At 40.1% G+C, this 22397-nt stretch overlaps 1 protein-coding gene across 1 annotated transcript in view; it reads right to left on the bottom strand.

The window, feature by feature from the left end:
- Ing3 (Inhibitor of growth family, member 3) overlaps positions 1-7093 on the bottom strand; it is a 103721-nt gene extending 96628 nt beyond the window's left edge. Inside the window, exons 1-2 of the mRNA XM_067136328.2 lie at positions 6926-7093; positions 6529-6600 (exon numbers count right to left, since the gene is read on the bottom strand). Coding sequence (XP_066992429.1) covers positions 6529-6600; positions 6926-6953 — 100 coding nt within the window. The 5' untranslated portion in view covers positions 6954-7093. The remainder of the gene's footprint in view (positions 1-6528; positions 6601-6925) is intronic.
- Positions 7094-22397: the final 15304 nt, after the last annotated feature.

Raw genomic sequence — 22397 nt, forward strand, 5'->3', positions numbered from 1 at the left:
TCATTCTTCATCTATTGTTTCCTTCAGCCTTTTCATTTAGTCCTTGTGCAAAATGTTCCTTGAAACAATCCAACACAATTTTTCCTTTCAACTTATCTCGATTCCATCTTCTTGCATTCCTTCCTTTCTTCAACTTCAGATGGCATTTCATGACCACCAAGTTGTGGTCAGAGTCCATGTCTGCTCCTGGGATGGTCTTGCAATCCAACACCTGGTTTCTGAATCTCTGCCTAAACATAATAAGTCTATCTGATACCTTCCTGTGTCTTCAGGTCTCGTTTATGATGTTTGAACCAAGTACTAACAAGGAGTAAATTATGATTGAGGCAGAATTCAACCAGACGACTTCCTCTTTCACCCCTTTGTCTCAGTCTGAATTCTCCTACGGCTTTATCTTCTCTTCTTTGGCCTACCACTGCATTCCAATCTCCCATCACAATTAGATTCTCATATCCGTTTACATGTTGTATCAAATCTTGTATCTCTTCACATATTATTTCAATTTCTTCATCATCTGCTGAACTAGTTGGCACACAGACCTGCACAATTATGGTGGGCATTGGCTTAGTGTCTATCTTGACAACAGTAATCAATTCACTACGCTGGTCATAGCAGCTTACCTGCTGTCCCATTTTCTTATTAATTATTTAACCAACTCCTGCATTTCCTAGGTTTGATTTTCTCTTTATAATTCTGTAGTCACTTGACCAAAAATCTTGCTTTCTCTGCCAATGTACTTCACTTTTACAACTACATCTAACTTTAGTGTATCCATCACCGGGCCGAGTGGCTCAGACGGTTGAGGCGCTGGCCTTCTGGCCCCAAATTGGCAGGTTCGATCCTGCTTCAGTCTGATGATATTTGAAGGTATTATTATTATTATTATTATTAATATTATTATTATATGATGCATACAAGAGAGTAAGATTAAAAGAATACATACAATATATACAATTTACAGCAATAGGACCAAAAGGAAAATAACTTTAATAAATATGGATTGGTAGATATTTAATCCATTCAATTGCGTCTGGATTGGCTGCATGAAGATCTTCCAAAGACCCAGGATACATATGTAGAGGCACTCCTGTACGATATGCTTGATGGTTTGCACTACATATCCACAGTCACAACAAGGCAAGTCTATCCAGCCCCACTGATGTAAGGTTGCACTGGTTCAGGCAATGCCACATCGAATTCTGTTGTGACCAGATAGCCCGAGGAAGACAAAATCCAGTTAGTTTTATGGTGGGGTCATGGATTTCAATCAGACCACGAGGTGGAGATTTAGACCACTCATCCCTCCATATATTTTGGGGGTCAAACCGAGTTGAAGTAAGTTTTATAGCCGTCTTGTAGATTGGTTTTCATGATTTCAACCTGGATGTAGTGATTTGGTTGATGTCATGGTGGACTGGGAGAATGTCATGCTTCATTATTCTACGCCACGGATGGACAAGAGCTTGCTGTCTCCTGATGTGAGGGGGGCCAATATTAATCTGTACAAGTAGCCAATCAGATGGAGTGCGGTGAAGAGTGCCAGAGATTATCCTCATTGTCTGGTGGAGTTGGGTATCAATCAACTGGAAATGGGAGCTGTTCAACCATATTCCTGCACAGTATTCAGCTGGAGAGTATACGAAAGCCAAAGCAGTAGTCCTGAGTGTGTTGGCATCAGCACCCCATGATGTTCCAGCTACTAACCTACTGAGTAGGTTATTACGGCTTTTTAGTTTTGCAGGTTTTTTTTTTTTCAATACAATGGTTGTAAGTCAGTGCTCTGTTCAATATCACTCCTAAGTACTTAGGACAACTCTTATATTTCAAATATTGGTGCCCGAACATCACTCTAGGTTGGCATTTTTCCTACAAGTTGCTAAGGTGAAATTTGGTTACCTCATATTTGGAAGGACTTGGTCGAAGTCGCCACTTTCTGAAATAAACATCCAGCTTCTGAAGATTCATTCAGAATATTCTCTGCTTCATCAAAGGATGTACTCTGGACTGTAAGATTTATATCGTCGGCAGATGAACTTACTGCATACCGTTTCTGGCAGATCGTGAATGTACAAGTTAAACAGTATAGGGGATAAAACTCACCCCTGTGGTAGACCATTATTGAGTAAATGAAATCTGCTTCTGGCATTTTCACTGTGAACTTGGAATAACCTGTTACACAACATATTATTGATGAGAGTGACTGTTTTAAGACAAGGAATTGTCTTTATGAGTTTGAGAAGAAGTTATTTCCTCCAGACGGTATCATACGCCACTAAGAGGTCCAGAAAGGCAGAGACAGGGACCCACCAACCCGCCCAAAAATGTATGTTTACTTTTATAACACAAGGAAAGTTTTCACACACCATCGACCATTAGCCGGCCAACTACGAGCATGGCCATTGACCGACATGACATCATTCCCATAATTCCTAACTCGCTGATTCCATTACCAACCCGCGCAGAATAAAAACACAGCTAGAAACACGGGAAGGAAAATATGTAATTTAGTAGCTGTAACCTATCATTATAAATCCAGGCCAAGCTCTGTCATGAGAACAGTAGGGGACCACACTCCCTTCTAGAGGCTCTTAACTATGGCCGTGACGCATACTGCCCGCACAGCAAGAAAAAAGTAATTTAGTGGTTGTAACCTAATATATATGTACAACATAAGTTAATGAAATTTAAAACCTACCTTAATGCAGGGGAGGGTAGAGTTCTCCGGCAGTTCGGAAGAAATGGTGTACTCTCTCTCCTAAGGGGAAAGCACTTTTAAATAGACATTCAGCAAGGTAGCCTATGAAGTGTCCCTTTTTTCTTCCGAAAGCCGGAATAGAATAGCTCCCATGTTTAAGGTGACGCCACCTGTTCTCAATGTTTTGAGTGTGGGCGGAAACCCCACCACCCGGCATTTGACGCCTGTTGGCCCTATTAACTCTTCCGCTCCTCCAAGAGTCAATAAACTGCAAAGAATGGTTTACTCTGAGGTGAACAAATCCCTTGTCCTCTAAGCAATCGTATGCTTTCCAGCAGTCTGAAATGATGATAGATCCAGGTAAAATCCACTCCTGAATGACTGCTAACAGGGTCTGTTTGTCGCTTCTTTCCACAGGAATAACAAAAAATTCTTGAAATTGTTCCTTTCTACTCCCCCGAACAACCACTGTCCTGTAATATTCCTTCCCCTGTGATATTTAGATTTACCAAATTTACTTTTGTCAATTTCGATGATCACTCCCACCCCTCCTATTCTCTTTTTTTTCCTGTCCACCACGCCACACACACCTCACGGTAGAAGCTCGTTCAGTCAACAATAGTCCGCTTCGTAACACCAAGCTCCAATTGAAGAAGGGTTAGCGGCTTGCTTAACAGACACCACGAAACAGAAAGAAACCCTATCTGGTATAAGGAAAGGCGTGATTTTTCGAAGAAAGTGTTCTTCCTCGCACTCACATTCCACGTGCACTTCACCCCTCCTACGTGCCGATTGCACCGGAAAATAACTTTATTCCTCACTACACTTAATTACGTGAGCCCCCCCACACACTTCTCAGTTCCTCTCTCTCGTTATTAACCCGTGCCATTGATAAACGTACAAAAGCTCCTCTAAATTCTGCTCCAAATGTCTAAATGAAGTAATTCTCAGTTCGCAACTTCCACACAAAGCCATAGCAATACTACAACAAATTTCGCGGGCATATACTACATCAAATTTCGCGGGCATGGTGGATTTGGATATTTCCTTAACAGTTGGCAACAGTTCGCAGATCGCTCACAGATCGTAAAGGACACTCCTATCGGCAATCCCGTGAACTAAAAATAAAAGATCATCACCGGCCGCCGAGCTTCCATGTACAGCAGTGTACAGCAAGCGGAGTGGGTGGAGTGCCTACATTAGGGCTATGGCCTAATAACTATACAGCAATACCAAAAAAAATAAACAAATACTCACCTAAACAAAGCCTAAACCCCATCTCTCCTTCTGCTCAGCATAATGCCTAATAACATTCACTTTCCAAAACCAAACAACCACAAACCAATGACAAAAAATTACTGCACACAAGTAAACAAAGTCTAGTCTCTAATGATTCACTTCATGTATACTGTAAGCAGACTAATAACCTGAATAAAAATCTATCATTCAAATCACCCAACCACTGCCATACTTTTAATGTGATGTGTTACCCAATACAATCATGACACGCAGAAGGTAGCACCAATTATTGTATTTTAACTTACTCATATCAAAAGCAACATAGTATTTGGTACATATTTATCAGAGAAAATGGCACTAGAATGGATGAAAAATACACAAATGGATATTATGTGTACCTTAGATAGGCTATTTCTAAAATAACAAACATAACTATAGAAAAGGATTCTTTTTAATTCACAAATGACAATTATTTAGCAAGGTCACCCCATTGGTTGTTTCCGTCAACAGTCTTCCATAATGCATTGTATTAGACAGGAGATGCAGCTAAAGACATAGTTTGTTCCTCTCCACATTTACAGAGAGGTGACTCATGAATGAAACCCTGCTTCTTACTGTTAACCTTGGATGAACCAATCCCAGAAAGCTTTTTTTTTTTTTGTTTGCTAGGGGCTTTACGTCGCACCGACACAGACAGGTCTTATGGCGACGATGGGATAGGAAAGGCCTAGGAGTTGGAAGGAAGCGGCCGTGGCCTTAATTAAGGTACAGCCCCAGCATTTGCCTGGTGTGAAAATGGGAAACCACGGAAAACCATCTTCAGGGCTGCCGATAGTGGGATTCGAACCTACTATCTCCCGGATGCAAGCTCACAGCCGCGCGCCATCCCAGAAAGCAATCTATTGGGAGATTTCTACGTGGTTCAAGTTTTCCCTGTTCTACTGGGAAACCACATGGAGCCTGACACAAAAGAAACTTTTTTAAGGTATTTTTTAGGAGGTTTCCATCAATATTGAAGTTCAAGGCAGAAGATGGCCCTTTTTCACAAATATAGAATTAAACATTTTACACCAAATGAATTACAACAGTATGACCATAATGATAATGTTAGAATGAGACAAGGGGTTAGGAACAGGTGAGAAACTAATGAGAATTACGGAGCCCCAAGATCCTACCGACAAACTGCCATCCTAGCACTCATCACTTTTACTCCCCACTGCAGTCAATCAGCAAGATGAACACTGCGAAAAGCATCATTTCTGAACTTACTATTACACCCAACACGCATGAACACAAGATTCTAAAACTAAGGGAATCTACAGGTTAGAATCTTGCTTTAGAAGAATGTATCTAGAAGTAGCCTACTGTTTCTAGTTTAGATTAGATAGCCTAAGGAAGTGAGTAGAACAAAATCATTATGACCATGACAGTCAAAATTAATAATAAAAGTAAAGCAAATTAGCAGTTTTCTTTTATGTGACTTTACATTAAAAGACAAGGTCAATGCAGCAATAAAAGCAATGAATGATATAGCCTAAAGCATCACAGCAGATTATCTCTTGGAACAGCCATAAAACAATTCCACATAAATTTATCGCTTGTCGCAGCAAAACATCAGGAAATATCTCTCAAAAAGGCACTTTAAAGAACTCGAGGAAATTAAAGCAACTTTTCTCAAGAAGGCCGTATGCCTATCTAAGTCCACAACATCCCATCTTGTATTGGCCAAAGAACAGTATTATGTAGAAGAACTATGGCTTACAATGCTTCAGCCAGCAAAAACCAGATACAAGGCTGCCCTACGTGACCAAATGACAAAAGGAGAAGAAATCTAGGCACACTTCCATGCCAGTGATACTATGATAGTTCAGGACTGTATCCAAGCAAATAAGAAGTTGCATCAAGTGATAACTAGATTTGCAGTGAATGGAATTCACCATCTGATATGTGGTAATTCAAGATTTCACCAACCAGAAATAGACTGTGTTTGGAAACTCTGGAGTGTTGATGTGTGGAAAATATCATGTAAAGAGAAATTATTCCCTGCACCACACACTGATGGCAATAAGAGTTCTCTATATTCTATTTTTATGTTTATATATAGTCGCTGGCTGCAATAAATATTTCATTATGCAATTTCAAAATAATAATCAGAGGCAAGAATCGTCTCCTTTATGTGGAATCCGAGCCACAGGGACATGACTTTTCAATTCAAATATCCCATGTGTACTAGTCGAGATCTGAATACCAGGTACCTTTGTGAGAAGCCAGTGCAAACTCGATGATTATGATAAAGAACCATCTTCTGGGGACCAAGTCCAAGGGATGACAATCTACCTTTACTACATACCGTACAGAGTTTCCTAAACGTGTTTCAAAGTGGCATGCAAATAAAATAATTTAATAATTATAAAATATTTGTTTTTAAATACATAAAAGCTTGACCCACATGCTAAGGTGTAGGTTTAATCACATTTACTTTTTACATGTATAAATACAAACCATGTGCATGTTAAGGAATTGAAAAGCGTAATGAAAAGGGATTAGAGTACTAATGTATAATCTGTTAACAGGAGGGTCAAAGGCCTACTCACTCTGAACTGACAAGTCCATTTCTCGCATTTCCGTAAATCTATCTCTCAGCTCTTGAGGGAGATGCTCTATCACTGTAAACAAAAATATTACACGCCTCAGGATTTTGGATATAGAATCTAGTATACTATATAAAACAATGAATCATACATATATGATAAACAAATACATTCTTCCGCTCTAGGAAAGTGAAATGTGATACATCCTAACCTCAATTTCGATCGTCAAAATAGACTATAGCAAATTGCAAGAAAAATTTCTGACAAAAACCAGAATAAATAATGTGGTTCAGTGAACAATACGAGCTGTTCATAATTAATTTTTAATAATATACAACTGGAACTGTCATTTACTTCGAACTCTTATTACTTTCCGGTAAACATATCAGGTTATACGTACTCTCAAGGTAATCTTCTAAATAGAGCATACTATCGTGTCGAAAACACACAAGAATGTGAAAATACTATCTATATATTTTACAAAAGGAAATGAATGAATTTTAAAATCTCGTGCTCGCCCCCGGCTAATCACTACACTTCAACACAAAATTCCTATCAAGAGAAGACTGCCGAGATGGGAACGACACGATAGGATGATTGCCTAATGATAAAAATAATTTTGTGGTGGAGTAAAGTATGTCTCAAAAATTTATGAGGCAAATCAAAAATCGTAACATTAAGGAGCATATTTATTCATCTTTAATGGGATATGGAAACTAAAAGAAATCATCCCCTCTCTCATTATCATAAATACTCCGTGAATAATAACACACTGAAAATAAAATACGTAACAATTTGACCAACATTCCTTCTAAAATTTCTCTTAAATTAGCAGAGAGCTTCTACTCGATTTATAAACAGGACAGCAAGACCATATAGTTAGAAAATGGTACACTACAGGTAGCAGTGGTGCTGCAGTCGCGTGCGAAGTTTGAGAGAGCGAGCTGATTGGCGAAAGCTAGATTGTTTGGCACTGTCACTACTGGAGTTTCCCGATAAATTAAAATTCCGGTATATACTTCTCTGAAGGTAATTGCCAGTCTCCTGTGCAGCTTATGGCTGCATAGAGAGGTTCATAAAGGACAATGGCGTATCATTTCACAGGTATGCATCGGCGCCCGCATGATCTTTTCCAAGGGGAGAGGGGGCACATTAACAATTTTCTTGAATATAAATACCAATATAACGTCAGCAACATTAAATTGTTTACAGAAATTTGCGAATATAACAGATGCTAGATGACTGTCAGTAAGTTCAGTTTATGAAATGATCTGGTATGATATTAAACAATTGAACACCAAATTTTTAGAATTCCAGGGGGGGGGGCAAGCGCCCCCCTCCCCCCCCTTGCGGGCGCCCACGCGAGATATGTATCCTTGAGTGAAACTTATTGTCATGTGAATTGGCCTACTTGGGTTGACTTCGCGATCTTACCTTGAAGACTAAAATTAATGTTTTGCGAAATATAAGGGATGACATTTTCCTTTCACTAAATGGCCATGCCTTTGAAAGCGAATATCCAGCAAAATCATGTGCATGATAGCGAGCGAGTGGCTGCAGACTTTAGTTCACGTAGCTGTCAGCTTGCATTCAGGAGACATTGGGTTTCAACCCAACTATCGGCAGCCCTGAGGATGGTTTCCAATTTTTACATCAGACAAATGCTGGGGCTGTACCTTAATTAAGGCCATAGTAGTTTACTTCCCACTCCTAGCTCTGTCCTGTCCCATACTCGCTGTAAGACTTATATGTGTCGGTGTGACATAAAGCAAATTGGTACAAAAAGAGAATTTTAAAAATGTGCATGATAGACTGGGATTGTACTCGGTTTTTCAATTTTGTGTGTATTTATAGTACTAAAAGCTACTAAATATATTTTCTGTTGCTTTCCCTTCGTCCATCCCCATCCATATCTTATCAGACTTTACAATTTAGAGAATAGATTTGCAATACCGAGTGAACGTCTGAGTCCTTTACATTTATCAATATTATTCCTTTAAATGTCATATAGGACTATACACAAGCACAATAAATTATTGACCGAGCGAGTTGGCCATATGGTTAGGGCCGCACAGCTGTAAGCTTGCTTTCGGGCAATAGTGGGTTCAAACTCCACTGTCGGCAGCCCCGAAGATGGTTTTCCTTGGTTTGCCATATTCACACGAGGCAAATACTGGGGATGTACCTTAATTAAGCCCACGGGCACTTCCTTCCCACTCATAGTCCTTTCATATCCCATCGTCACCATGAGGCCTATTTGTGTCGTGCGATGTAAAGCAAATTTTAAAAAATTATTATAAGTATATATACAGTTCTCTTCAAACATATAATTTATCACTCTCCCTTTCTATTAACGGAAATTATTTTACAAGTTTTAATCTTAAAGCAAATCATGCATTTCATGAAAAACTAAATAAAAACTCCATAATAGGTTGAAACCATAACCGAGTGTCATATTTCCACTTGTAATCACGTTTAGAATGTTTTTTACCCACGGGAGTTCTTTCGGTGTGCCTTTAAATCTATCTACAATAGACTGATATGTTTGAGTACTTTCAAATATCACCGAACTGAGCCAGGCTTGAACCTGCCAATTTGGGCTCAGAAAGCCAACTTCTAAACCGGCGATGACAACATTTCATATACTTTACCACCAAAATCTCGCCAACATTTGTAGGCCTAAAATCTCGCTCATTCGCTTCGTACGAGAGAGGACATTTTCGGGCAATGGGCAGAATTATACCGAAGTCCTGGTCATTCACATAAGAGATAGCGAAACATACGCGCCCTCCTTCTAAACTTAATATGAACAGTAAATTGATTTTGTGTTACTTACCTGCACCTGAACACTGTCCTCTTTTATCACGCATTTTTCCTGTATGCATTATTTTGGGGCTTTCTTTCTTAATGGAGAGAAGCATCGCAAGTATACTGTTGTACCTGAGAATGTTTGCATGTAAGAATTTTAAACCATATCTATATCCTCACAGATTTAAAAGTCCCCTATTTACATTGATGAGTACAGCTAGTGTATTAATTACTAACTCTATGAGCAGGACAGTGCAGAGTAACTTACAGATACAATCCGAAGTCATTGGAGTCACGAACAGCCATTGGTCTCAGTATAAAATTTATTAGAACTCGAAGCGTACAGCGGAGGTCAAGGTGAAAGAGCGGAGCAATCTGTGTAGCCTATGAAATCCGTTTTATTCTTCATGGATATGTTCGAATAAATATAACAAGCTAAGTGATTGAAGAGCATACGTAGAAGATAATATTACTGAAACAGTTACAGAATATGTTTAGCAGTATGAACTCAAAATTATAGTAGGTCCCAAGAAAGTGGGAGTCCGACGTTTGGCGCTAACAGCGAGAAAAGGTTATTTAACTCTGTTCGAAATGGTCTGTTGCCAAGGTAACAGCACCACCAATGCCATAGTTTAGCAATGCTATCGCCAGGTGGTTGAGCTTGCTCTCCATCGCATTTGTAGTATCATGCGGAGTCGTAATATGTTAGCTTTTACTGATTTAACTTACGTGTTTACTTTCTGGAAATTATTATTGTTATTTAATCAGTCGCAATTGTCACAAAACAATACTTACCGATGACAGAATTCAAAGTGGAAAGGAGAAGCCAACTCCAAGAGTAGAATCATCAAAAGGCCAGGATCAAGTTCTTACCTAAAGCTTTAACCCTGCTTACAATGTCATATGAAATGAGCCACACCATTAAGGTTAAATGTTTTTAATTAACGCATTTATACCTATAGATGCAGTTAAAATTTGACTAAGTAAATGAAGAAATGCCTTGTCAATAAATTAATATGATGAAACCAATAATATCAGAAGTTAAAATATTTCTTAGATCAAGATTTTAAAAAAAAGGTTGAGGTACTACCTCAGAACAACCTTAATTATATCTTAATCACTCATTCTTATCACAATTATTATTAAAGTGTGAACAGTATCCGGAACCTCAAAATTAGACCAGGCCTTGGTTAACTAGGCAGGGAATACAGTTAAAAATAAAAGGGAATTTTGGTACTTGACATGCACAATCAACTGGCAATACCAACAAATTGACTAGCAAAAATAATTCAATAAAAATGATCCGCATTTAACGGATTAGCTAGCAGAATAAATGACCAAGTCATCAAGCACAATTCCAACCATCAGTGACATTCCAAGACAGCCATCTATCTCTCAACAACAGAGAGGGCAAAAAAAACCAAATCATCATCAAACAAACTCGTAACTGAGCAACAATACATAATCATAAGCAAGGCAATAAGCGTAGATAAATCCAGCCACGCGGCCACTAATAATTTTGAGGTTTCGTTTACATTAAAGAAGAATACCTCGAAATGCAGTTTTAAATTTTTAGGCCTACACTCGGTATGTGATGTTCACATAACACCTTGAATAAACCTTAACCACGAATTAGAACCATAATATCGCCTTGAAAGCTTACTAGAAGGGATGATTACTAATTTAGAATATCATTTTTTCCATATTAAGGATTTTAACCAGGATAATTTGAATAACATGTACAGCTCATTTCCCGATCATACGGCTACCAGAATCAGATCGACATATTATTTAGATTTACAGCATCCTAAAGAGTTACATATCGTGTACCACCCTACATAACTAGAAATACAAAATTAGATCAGTAGGTTACCATATGGGCACGTGAAAAACTGATTTGCCCTAAAAGAAAAATAAATATCCATAATAAATCAAATAGCCGCTATTGCCGACTTGAAGTATACATCTTGAAAAGTTGACACCCATAAGGGTTCCTATCCGGGATCAAAATCCACTCTTCCAGAAATCATTTTCTGACACACAAACCAATTTGCTTCTGATTCAAAACACATCTTGCTTGACTACAAAGGTCACTAGTCACTTGTCCGGTTCAACTATTTGTCTCATTGTCGGAGTGGGGCATGGGGCGCCACAGACTGCCTGGGTCCTTATTAACGAGGCACACCAACAGAGAGCGCAGGGATGCATACTCATTTCAATTCATGTGACAGGTATCTCAAATTACTAGCCAAAAGAGTACAAGTTCCTTAATAATGTCACACCCACTGAGCAACGTTCAGGAACGCACGGCCAGAGACATGGGAGTAAGAACAAGTAGTGCCTGGAGGGTCTCAAAGGATCTCAAAGGAGACGTTCACGTCGCCTAAAGATTGCTATCCACTGCAGGTTAAAACAATAGTCATATTCTGACTAAATGCTGTTTCTTTTTTCCAATGAAGAATCCTGTTTGTATGTTGGTTTATTTTGAAGTGTACTGTCAACAATTGGTGTTCAATAATACAACTATCATTATATTCTGTATTTAACATACCGGTAACCTCCTTACGGTTGGCCGACTGACTGACTGATGGATGTAAGTTACCGATATCCCATGACTGCAAATTTGTATATGTTGTGCACTTGTTGATGTTGTTTCCAGCAGTTGATTATTTTGTTACTGATTATTGAGATCTAATATTTTTTGGCACTGATGTCTTCACACTTAAATGATGAAATTATTAGCACAAGCGTATAAACGTTTCATTACTTACTGAACTCCACTAGTCCTACATATTTTATTAAACACTCCGCCTGCATTAAATATAACAACGGCAACGCAGAACACCCCTTAGTTCCTGTTTACGCCGTTCAAGTATCAGATTCCATATATTGTACTAAATCCCTACCGTGACACAAGAATTTACATACACTTTCCCATGCTTTGTCCTAAGAAGATCAGGAATAATGCGATAAACCGAAAAGAACCGAGGCAGAACTTCTGTTTTCTCTGATTTATAATATTATTTATTGCAACCAATGGCAAAGAAGTGTTTAAATTTACATCAAGAATTTAGTACGGACTGTCTTGTGTATTCAAAATTTTACACTTCCTTACTGCAAACTGATATTGATTATGACCTTATTGTACACCACTGGATGTGATATTTTCCACCTTGTCGCCCGCACATTTCACATATATACACGCCGGTGGGGTTCATGGAGTACTTTAAGTATTTAAGTTAAAACCACCGACTCTTAATCTGGTCCCTCCATAGCTACCTCTAGTCCAAACACACAATCTAATGACACCATTTATCAAGCCCTTCCAGGTTCTTCAATGTAGGATTCATCTGTCTCATTACTCTGCAGGAGGCCTAAACATGTATCACAGCTTATCCTTCTGGACATTATTGTTACATTCGGATGAAGAGTGTTTTAGGCTTGCACTCATCTAGGTACGGAAAAGAGCAGTTTGACTGTAGCCTACTAGAAATATATGATTCCAGCACACAGATTATATTAGGCCAAATATGCAGTGATAAACAAGTCGGACTCACATCATGTGACAGTTTTGTTGGGCATTTTGAGATGTCAGGGGTAATATACATTTCTGGGTATGTAGTAACAATAACGTCTAGAAGGATAAGCTGTGATACATGTTTAGGCCTCATGCAGAGTAATGAGACAGATGAATCCTACATTGAAGAACCTGGAAGGGGTGGATAAATTATGTCATTAGACTGTGTGTGTCTGTATTAACAATGACAAGAATTTTTAATTCTTTGGTATCTGAAGGCTACAAGGAAGACTGCCTGGATTGTAAATATCGTAAAGAAGTTCCCTTTTCTCTATCCATATCTCTAGCAGAAGATTAAAAGAACAGAATGGTAATGCTGAACTAGAATGAGAACTTTAAGAAATTAAATCATCTAATAAATAGGAATATATTACTAATGAAATACTAAGTAGGAAACAAATAATTGATGCGATATTGAAGAAGAGCAATACTAAAATCAGTTCAGAAGGCATGCGTTGTGGTAAGGAAGTTCTACTGGAAGTACTCTTATTGAAAATTAAGTCCCCAAAATGTTGCAGACATTGTAGACAACATGATATTCTGCCACTGCCATTACCATCACACCTTCACAGTCTATTGGAAGGCCTGAAGTGCTCATACGGTATCAATAATCATTCAGCCAGTGTCATTTCACAAGCCTTTAACAATTATGATGATGATGATGAGGAGGAGGAGGAGGAGGAGGAGGAGGAGGAGGATGAAGACAACAGGTAAAGAATATGAATATTTGACGAAGTGAAAATAAAACAAGAAATACAGTTTAATGGCAATTCCTTAAAATTAGATGGATACATGAACTTCGCTGAACTCACGCCACAAGATAAAAAAGCATATATTGCAAAATCAAGCCTTAGTGCGGAAGTTTTTACCACTCGTAAAGCACTGGGTACAACCCATTGAAATATGCGCAAGTCGTAATTGTACCACAGGTGATATACTATCAACAATAATAAATAAAATTATTATTCAACAGAAAAATGCTGGGCTTCACGTTGTTGGATTTGTGTGTGGCGGAAGTTATAGACATAAAAGAGCTTGGCACAATCTTGATATTAGTGCACACTCAATCCCTGTAAGCATTCTGAATAACGTGAGCTCCTGTAAAGAGTTTTGGAGATTTTCAGATGCAGTTCATATCCTCAAACGCATTAGAAACTATTTTCTGACCAAAGAAAATTCCACCTGAGGGCACACACAGTATCAGCTTCAACTACTACAGGCTAGTGTATGAAAATGATAACCTCCAGGATTCTGCAGGCTTGCGGTTATGTCCAGAAGTAACCTCTTCGCACGTCAATCCTAAGAGTTTTCAAAAAATAAATGCTCGTTTGGCGTTCCTGTTATTCAGCAGGGCTGTGGTCAATGCAATACGTTCTAGAGACGAACACACTAATTATTTTCAAGGAAGCGAAGCCACAGAAATTTCAGCGAGGAAACAAAATATATTTTTGATGCACTGAATGCCAAAATTCCTAATGAAGCATTATTTCCCGAATGCGAGAAATGTTATCGTTTGTGTAAAATGAGCTTAATTTTAAAGGTATTATATTATACATTTGCCTCTGAGAGAAATGTTGAATCCTTGCATATGACACATAAAATCACAGTAGAACTTACACAGTATTTTTTAAGCCGTGTTTTTTCTTGCGTGCCTATAATCAAATGAAACCAAAACCCCTTGGAAGGGCACTTTGATATTCTAAGATCCATAAGCTGCGATGACCATGCTTACACAATGGATATTTTGCATCTACACATGTTACAGACAGTGTGCATCCCACTACACAATGCCATATCTAAAAGAGGTAATCGCCAGTCTGAAGTTGAAGTGTCCTTAATATTATTTTTTAATCCAGTTACAGACGTGGTGAAAGCTATTGTCAAATAGAATGCAAAATCATATGCACAGTTTAGGAAGAAATTCGCAGCAATCTTACCTTGTCATGACCGCGGGTCAAAACGCGACCTACCGCACTTCCTTGTGAAGCGAACGGGCCAGAGTAAGTTTCGAACCCGTGACCTCCAAGAGAGAAGGGTCTAAAAAATTGCAAGTGTATTTAAGGAAAGTGTATTTCAACATCAAGAAATAATGGGTCATTGGTTGATGTGGTGAACAACTGTGTAGCAATGCCATTTGAGCGCATATAGAGCATTATTAAATGTATAAAATTCAGTATCAAGTAAACCCTTAGTCATAGCGAGTAGAAGGAAGAAGTGTGATCACTCCCTTAGTTCATCGGTTCATCCGCTAGGCCGCTCTCCCAGCAGTATTTGAGCTTGAGCTTACAAGTCAGCATACGAATAAAAGACAATTATTGCATGCAAAATATTATGCTTTTGCTTACCTTTCCAGAAGTCAGTTGTCAGATAGTTTAGATAGCTCTTGGGTAGACTTTGTGGTCTTAGAAGATTTCAGTTCCTTTCTCACCTGTCTTGTTACAAAATAAAATCGACATTTCATATAATGTAACACAAGCTTAGGGATAATGTCCGCAACATGGTCATCGCAGCATCCTAATTCTTTCGAACTGTGATACTGTGCAAACTAGGGTTGGGCAGACCGGAACATTCACTTGTTCCGCAACATTAGGAACTTGAGGCGGAGTGTTTCGGTACAGAGTGCCGAGACACGGGACACAGGACACAGGGCTGTAACTGCGTCCTAGAGAGAACTTCGAGAGGCAACAGGACATGCTCCGCTTCAGTTGGAATGTGCCTGAACCGAACGTGCTGTGCCAAGGCCGCACTAGATAGATTAGTTGGCCTTGGCTGTCTGCCTGTCGATACCGTCTGTGTGCCGCCCTGTGTTGGAGTGTCAACATTTTTTCATCCAGTTATATCTTTCATTCCAAAGCGATGACCCGTATTTTTCTTGGGCTTAAAAGTTTCCTTAAAGTCCAAATTAATTTTTAACGTCAATCCCCGAGAAAGTGTTGAGGGAAATTTTCGAGATATTGAAGAAAGTAAATGGAAGTTGAGAGGGAAGGAATTCGAAGTGCAGAGAGCATAAGGCGCACATTGGGACGCAGAAGAAGCAGCTAAAGCAGTGCAGCGCAGAGCAGATTTTTGTAATCCACACAAATCATTGCACCATCGCAAGTTGACAGACAGGGCAGGACAGAGCAGAGCAGGCCGGTTCTGCACCTACTTCCGCCTACCACCCGCAGTCTTCGAAATACAGTTTCCTGCGCACGTTTCACGCAGTTAGTTAAGAAATGGAGGAGAAAATTACCACAGCCATTCAGTCTCACCATGTTTTGTAGGTACTACGTGAATCATGTGGTCTGCAATGCAGTATGTACGTACATATGTATGTATGTTCGTGAGAAAATGGCTGAACAGAATTTAATGAAAATCGGTATGTAAATTCGGGGAATAAGGCACTACAGTCTAGGCTATAAATAATTTTATTCACGCTGCGTAACAAGGTAGTTTAGAGAAAGGCCTAACATGTAATCCACCGAGCAAGTGGCCGTGCGGTTAGGGTCGCGCCTCTGTGAGCTTGCATTCGGGAGATAGTGGGTTCGAACCCCACTGTCGGCAGCCCTGAAGATGGTTTTCCGTGGTTTCCTATTTTCACACTAGGCAAATGCTGGGCCACGCCCGCTACCTTCCCAATCTTCCGTCGCCGAAAACCTTCGATACGTTAGTGCGACGTTAAACAAACAGCAAACAAAAGAATGTAATCCTTATATATCTATGAAACAATTCGTGACCCAAGTTCTCGCAACATATAGAATTTAAGACAAAGATCTAATGCTGATTATGGAGAGCATCATCGCCGACTCCGTCGCCGTCATCCATCATCACATTTATGTGAAGAGATAAATACGGAAAATCATTTATCATGTCTTGTCAAATCTAAATGCAAACGCGTTCACAACAGATTGTCAATGTTGATTGATTTTAGTATCTTGTGTCTTGTGACAACTAGATGAAAATCTAGCAGTACATTTGTAAATACATATTTTTTCTTCTCCCCCACTGTGATCCTATTAATGAATTTACCATGCAAGTTGGTCTTGCGGTTAGGATCGCCTTGCTATGAGCTTGCATTCGGGAGATAGGGGGTTCGAACCCCACTGTCGGCAACCGTGAAGATAGTTTTCCGTGGTTTCCCATTTTCACACCAGGCTAATGCTGGGGGGGGCTGTACCTTAATTAAGGCCTCGGTCGCTTCCTTCCCATTCCTAGCATTTTCTTATTCCATCGTTGCCATAAGACCTATCTGTGTTGGTGTGACGTAAAAAATATAAAAAATAATCATGAATTAAATTCTTTGCTTAGTCCATATGAACGCCGAACATCGGTAACATAGAAATAGTGTTCAGTCTTGTAAACTGGCGAAGGTGGTTGTTTTTATTGCGATTGTCTTAAGCTGAATAACCGCGTTGCCATCAGCACTAGGGAAATTGTGAAGATGACTAACAAAATGAGAAAAATCGCGAATGCTTGAAGAAAAAGAAAAAAAGAGCCTCTTTATACTGGATGCCCCAGTATCACAGAGTCTAAAGAAAACATGTTATTTCTGAAAACCGACGAGACCCTGCGTGGTAATGTGCGCTCACGTCCACTTCGCAATTTCGTAAGCTTCGCGCTGTTCTGCTCTGCTCTTCCCTGCTCTGCGGCCAACTGCTTCTCAATGTGCGCCCGGCCTAACAGCACGAAAGTACAACAATGTATTCATCCAGTTATATTTTTAATTCCAAAGCGACGACCCATATTTTTCTTGGGGTTAAAAGTTTCCTTAATGTCCAAATTAATGTTTAACGTCAATCCCCGAGAAAGTGTTGAGGGAAATTTTCGAGATATTAATTACTCACTAATTACTCACAATACAGGCCAATACATTCAACTGGTGAAAATATTCTTGAATTGGTTACTTTTAAACACCTGCACTGCCACTGTAACCGTGTTATGTGTATTTTATATTGACCGGAAACATCTTAACCTAAAAGCAGCCTTTAACGTGATTATTGGGCGCGAATTTCAGTGTTCCGACTGTTCGTTCACGTTCCCTGCAGCTTTATGCTGGACCATGGCCATAACTACACACAGGCACACACCACACAGCACGTTCCGTACAGGCACACTCCCAGTTCCCACTGGCGCGGAGCATGTAATGTTGCCTCCCGAAGTTCTCTCTACACTGCGCAGTTACAGTCCCGCGTCTCGTGCGCCCGCTGCACAGTTCAGCTAGTACGCGAAGGGCAGTGCATAGTGGCGCTTCTGATGGGACAGCGAGTCAGTGTCTCCGGCTCGTTTGAGAATGTTTCGGAACAATTGACACTCGGTGTTCTGGAACAGCGGAACATAACTATGCACCGGCACCTTGTGCCGAAACAGGGACATAGTGCCCAACCCTAGTGCAAACTGTCCAAACACTTGTAAAATACATCGCCCCATAGACTATGTTCACAGGAGTGTTTTTGTTCCACTACACTTTCAACTTGCACGAACACATTATAAATTGCTCTTGAGGGATGGGTGAGGAAACTGCTGTCACTGCTGTATTTATTGCTATAGTCCTTAATAAATGTGAGGGCTGCGGCAAGTATTTCTTCTGTAGGCTTTCCGTGAAGCAGGCTGACACATTTATGGCATTTTGCGACCTTGGATACATTGCGTACTATATATCCTCCTAGATAATAAATCAAACACTCCTTCACAAGACTGCGGTTATCACTGTTAATTAGACCTAAATTGCTCTCCCAGTCCGGTAAGTGGTCATCCATGTTCTCAGTGAAGTCTAGTGCTTGTCTTATTTTCTTTTGTGCATTTTCTACTACAGCCTTATTTGTCTCTCCTGTCTTCTTAGCCAGTGTTCTCATTTGATTGAGGAATGATGTCAGTGCCAGTTCAAATTTGGGCTCACAATTACTACCCGATGACAGGACAAGTTTGGTTGGTATATATAGATTGCAACATGTGTAAATTCAGAAAATCTATTGTTGAAGGGTGGTCGTCACAACTTAATGAGCGTAGACCAAAGTGCCGTTCTAGTGGATCTTGATTAAATTTGGCTGTGAACACATATCGGAATCCATTATTCCATAAATACTCAGACACCTATTACTCTTAGGGATTCAAGAGTTCTTTCTGAAGCAAAAGTATTAGTTCTTCCTATTGAGGTTATCTCTCCATTTTATTAAGTTTTGATGCCCTATTGAATCTTTATAAAGAGCCCCGCCCGGTGTAGAAGTATTGAATACATCTATTAGGATGTTTAATTCCCTTGTGAACGTTTCTGTCGGTTCGCTGTCTTCAAATCCCTCAGAGTTTAACTGTCTAAAGAACTTTATGCCATTTGCAACAGAATTACTAAATAACTGAAAAGCAAGTCTCACGTTCATGCCCTGAAATGAAGTGGGGTCTATATGTGCAGACGTTAGCTTGTGGCAAACTTTCAAACCTGCAAATTTATGGCAGTTATCCATTTCAAAAACTTGTCGATAGAATTTAAAGTCCACAACTTCATTATTGTAATAGACCGTCCTTTTGTCGTGAAAATTCTTTCTGATGCACTGAACTATATGTACAGCATCTGAAAAGGCCCAAAGTCTCCTACTAGAATCAAAGGGATTAGAAATAGAGCACACGACCTTCCCTTCTTTTCCATTTATTCCTAAACATTTCCACACCTTTTTATTAGACTGACTTCCGTCGGAGGCGAAACCTACAATTCTGGCACCAATTTGCTCCAGTTGTAACAAACACCACCTGGATTAAAATTAGTGATAAAATATCACCAGGTGTGGAATTTCGGCTTGCATACACAGCAACCGATTGAACCCAATTATGCAATAGGGGCACAAACATGAACACTAACGCACGATTTGAGAGATTATTTTTCCCTTGTTCTTGGGTGTGTGTGTGTTCTCCTAAATTTACGAATCCATCAACTTTTAATGAGTTGGTGTTAAACTTAACCTCATCTCCCAGTTTTACTTCGTTATATATGAGAATTCCCGTGCGATTGTTTTCACTCTTCTCATCCCAGAAATAGTTCTCAATAGCACTAATGGCATGGGTGTCACCAAGTAAGGGCACTTGAGACCTTTAACTAATTTTCGCAGATGATCCTCCGAAGGAAGGAGAAGTATGTTATGTCTTAAACAGTGTCTATAGCCCTTAGGTGATTTAGTTTTAAATAAGAGACTATCTAAAAGGAATTCATTATCATATCTCATTACCTTCTTATTTCCTAGCTGACATTTTTAGTATGGTGTCAATAATCACCCTTTGCTTTCTGCTTAATGTCGTCTCACTTGAATAATTTGGCTGTAATTTGAAATCTTTTAGTTGTTTTCCTAGCAACAAAATCTTAGCATTAGCTATTTTCAATTTATTACGGATAGTCATTATATTACGTCAGTAGTATAATTGGATGGTTCGGCGGCCGCCTCCTCCTCCTGCTCTCGGGAGGCCCCTCCGCCTCCCGCGGGAAATTTGAATTTTGGCGGGAAATTTGAATTTTGGCGCGAGATTTGAATTTGTAAACAAAGCCACGTGCTTTTTGACAGCTGTCATCGACAACAACGCATCGCTAACCTCACTCCTGCCATCTTGACTGGCCTAAACCTCAGTGGTACCAACTTAACCTAACTAGCGCGAGGTAAACAAATCCACGTGCTTTTTTGCTAGGGGCTTTACGTCGCACCGACACAGATAGGTCTTATGGCGACGATGGGATAGGAAAGGCCTAGGAGTTGGAAGGAAGCGGCCGTGGCCTTAATTAAGGTACAGCCCCAGCATTTGCCTGGTGTGAAAATGGGAAACCACGGAAACGTGTTTTTTGACAGCCACGTGCTTTTTGACAGACAACAACGCATCGCTAACCTCAGTACTGCCATCTTGACGGGCCTAAACCTCAGTAGTACCAACTTAACCTAACTAGCGCGAGGTAAACAAATCCACGTGTTTTCTGACAGCCACGTGCTTTTTGACAGACAACAACGCATCGCTAACCTCAGTACTGCCATCTTGACGGGCCTAAACCTCAGTAGTACCAACTTAACCTCACAAGAGCGAGATAAACAAAGCCACGTGCTTTTTGACAGCTGTCATCCGCCATCTTTAAACTGCAGAGCACCGTGCTGCCCTCTTTATCGCAGTAGCTGTAAATTCGTCACCTGTCATCGGCAGTGCTGCCATCTTGGCGGGCCTAAACCTTAGTGCTACCAACTTAACCTAACTAGCGCGAGATAAACAAATCCACGTGCTTTTTTGACAGCTGACATCCGCCATCTTTAAACCACAGAGCACTGTGCTGCCCTCTTTATCGCAGTAGCTGTAAATTCGTCACCTGTCATCGGCAGTGCTGCCATCTTAACGGGCCTAAACCTTAGTGCTACCAACTTAACCCCACTAGCGCGAGATAAACAAATCCACGTGCTTTTTTGACAGCTGGCATCAGCCATATTTAATCTATAGAGCACAGTGCTGCCCTCTTTAGCTACTTACCTTTGAAATGTGGTGGCGGATAATTTGAAAAATGCTTTTTGACAGCAGCCATCTTTGAGCACCGTGCTGCCCTCTTTAGCTAGATACCTTTGAAATGTGGTGGCAGGCAATTCCACATGACAGCAGCCATCTTTAATCAAGAGAGCACCGTGCTGCCCTCTATGTGGTGGCGGAAAATTCTACATGCTTTACAAACTCACGCGCTTTTTTGACAGCCATCATCCGCCATCTTTAATAAACAGAGCACAGTGCTGCCCTCTTTAGCTAGGTAACTTTGAAATGTGGTGGCGGCAAATTCCACGTGCTCTTGTATGGAAACAAAGCCACGTGCTTTTTTGACAGCTGTCATCCGCCATCTTTAATCAACAGAGCACCGTGCTGCTATCATGCGGGCAATTTCGTCAGCTGTCATCCGCCATCTTTAATCCACGGAACACCGTGCTGCCCTCTTTATGGCTACAACCTTAAGCACGTAGTAGCGGGCAATTTGAAAATTTTTGTTAGCTATCATCCGCCATCTTTAATCAAGAGAGCACCGTGCTACCATCTTTAGCTAGATACCTTTGAAATGTGGTGGCGGCAAAGTGAAAAATTCCACGTGCTCTTGTTTGGAAAGAAACTCACGTGCTTTTTTGACAGCTACCATACGCCATCTTTAATCAACAGAGCATAGTGCTGCCCTCTTTAGTTAGATACCTTTGAAATGTGGTGGCGGCAAATTCCACGTGCTCTTGTTTGGAAACAAAGCCATGTGCTTTTTTGACAGGTGTCATCTGCCATCTTTTATTAACAGAGCACCGTGCTGCTATCATGCGGGCACTTTCGTCAGCTGTCATCTTGTAGAAATAGATAGCCGCCAATGTCAAAGGGCTTAAGTAGGAACCGAACCGTTGATCTCATCATTAGACTATGTTTTTTCTTGTTCCTTATACTACGAACCTACGTATTAGGCGGAAAAATTTTGTCCGTTTTGCTCAACGGTGCACCGTTTTCGAGATATTTAACATTTTGCATTTAAGCCTCC

Source organism: Anabrus simplex, chromosome 1 (genome assembly GCF_040414725.1).
Source record: "Anabrus simplex isolate iqAnaSimp1 chromosome 1, ASM4041472v1, whole genome shotgun sequence".
NCBI lineage: Eukaryota > Metazoa > Arthropoda > Insecta > Orthoptera > Tettigoniidae > Anabrus > Anabrus simplex.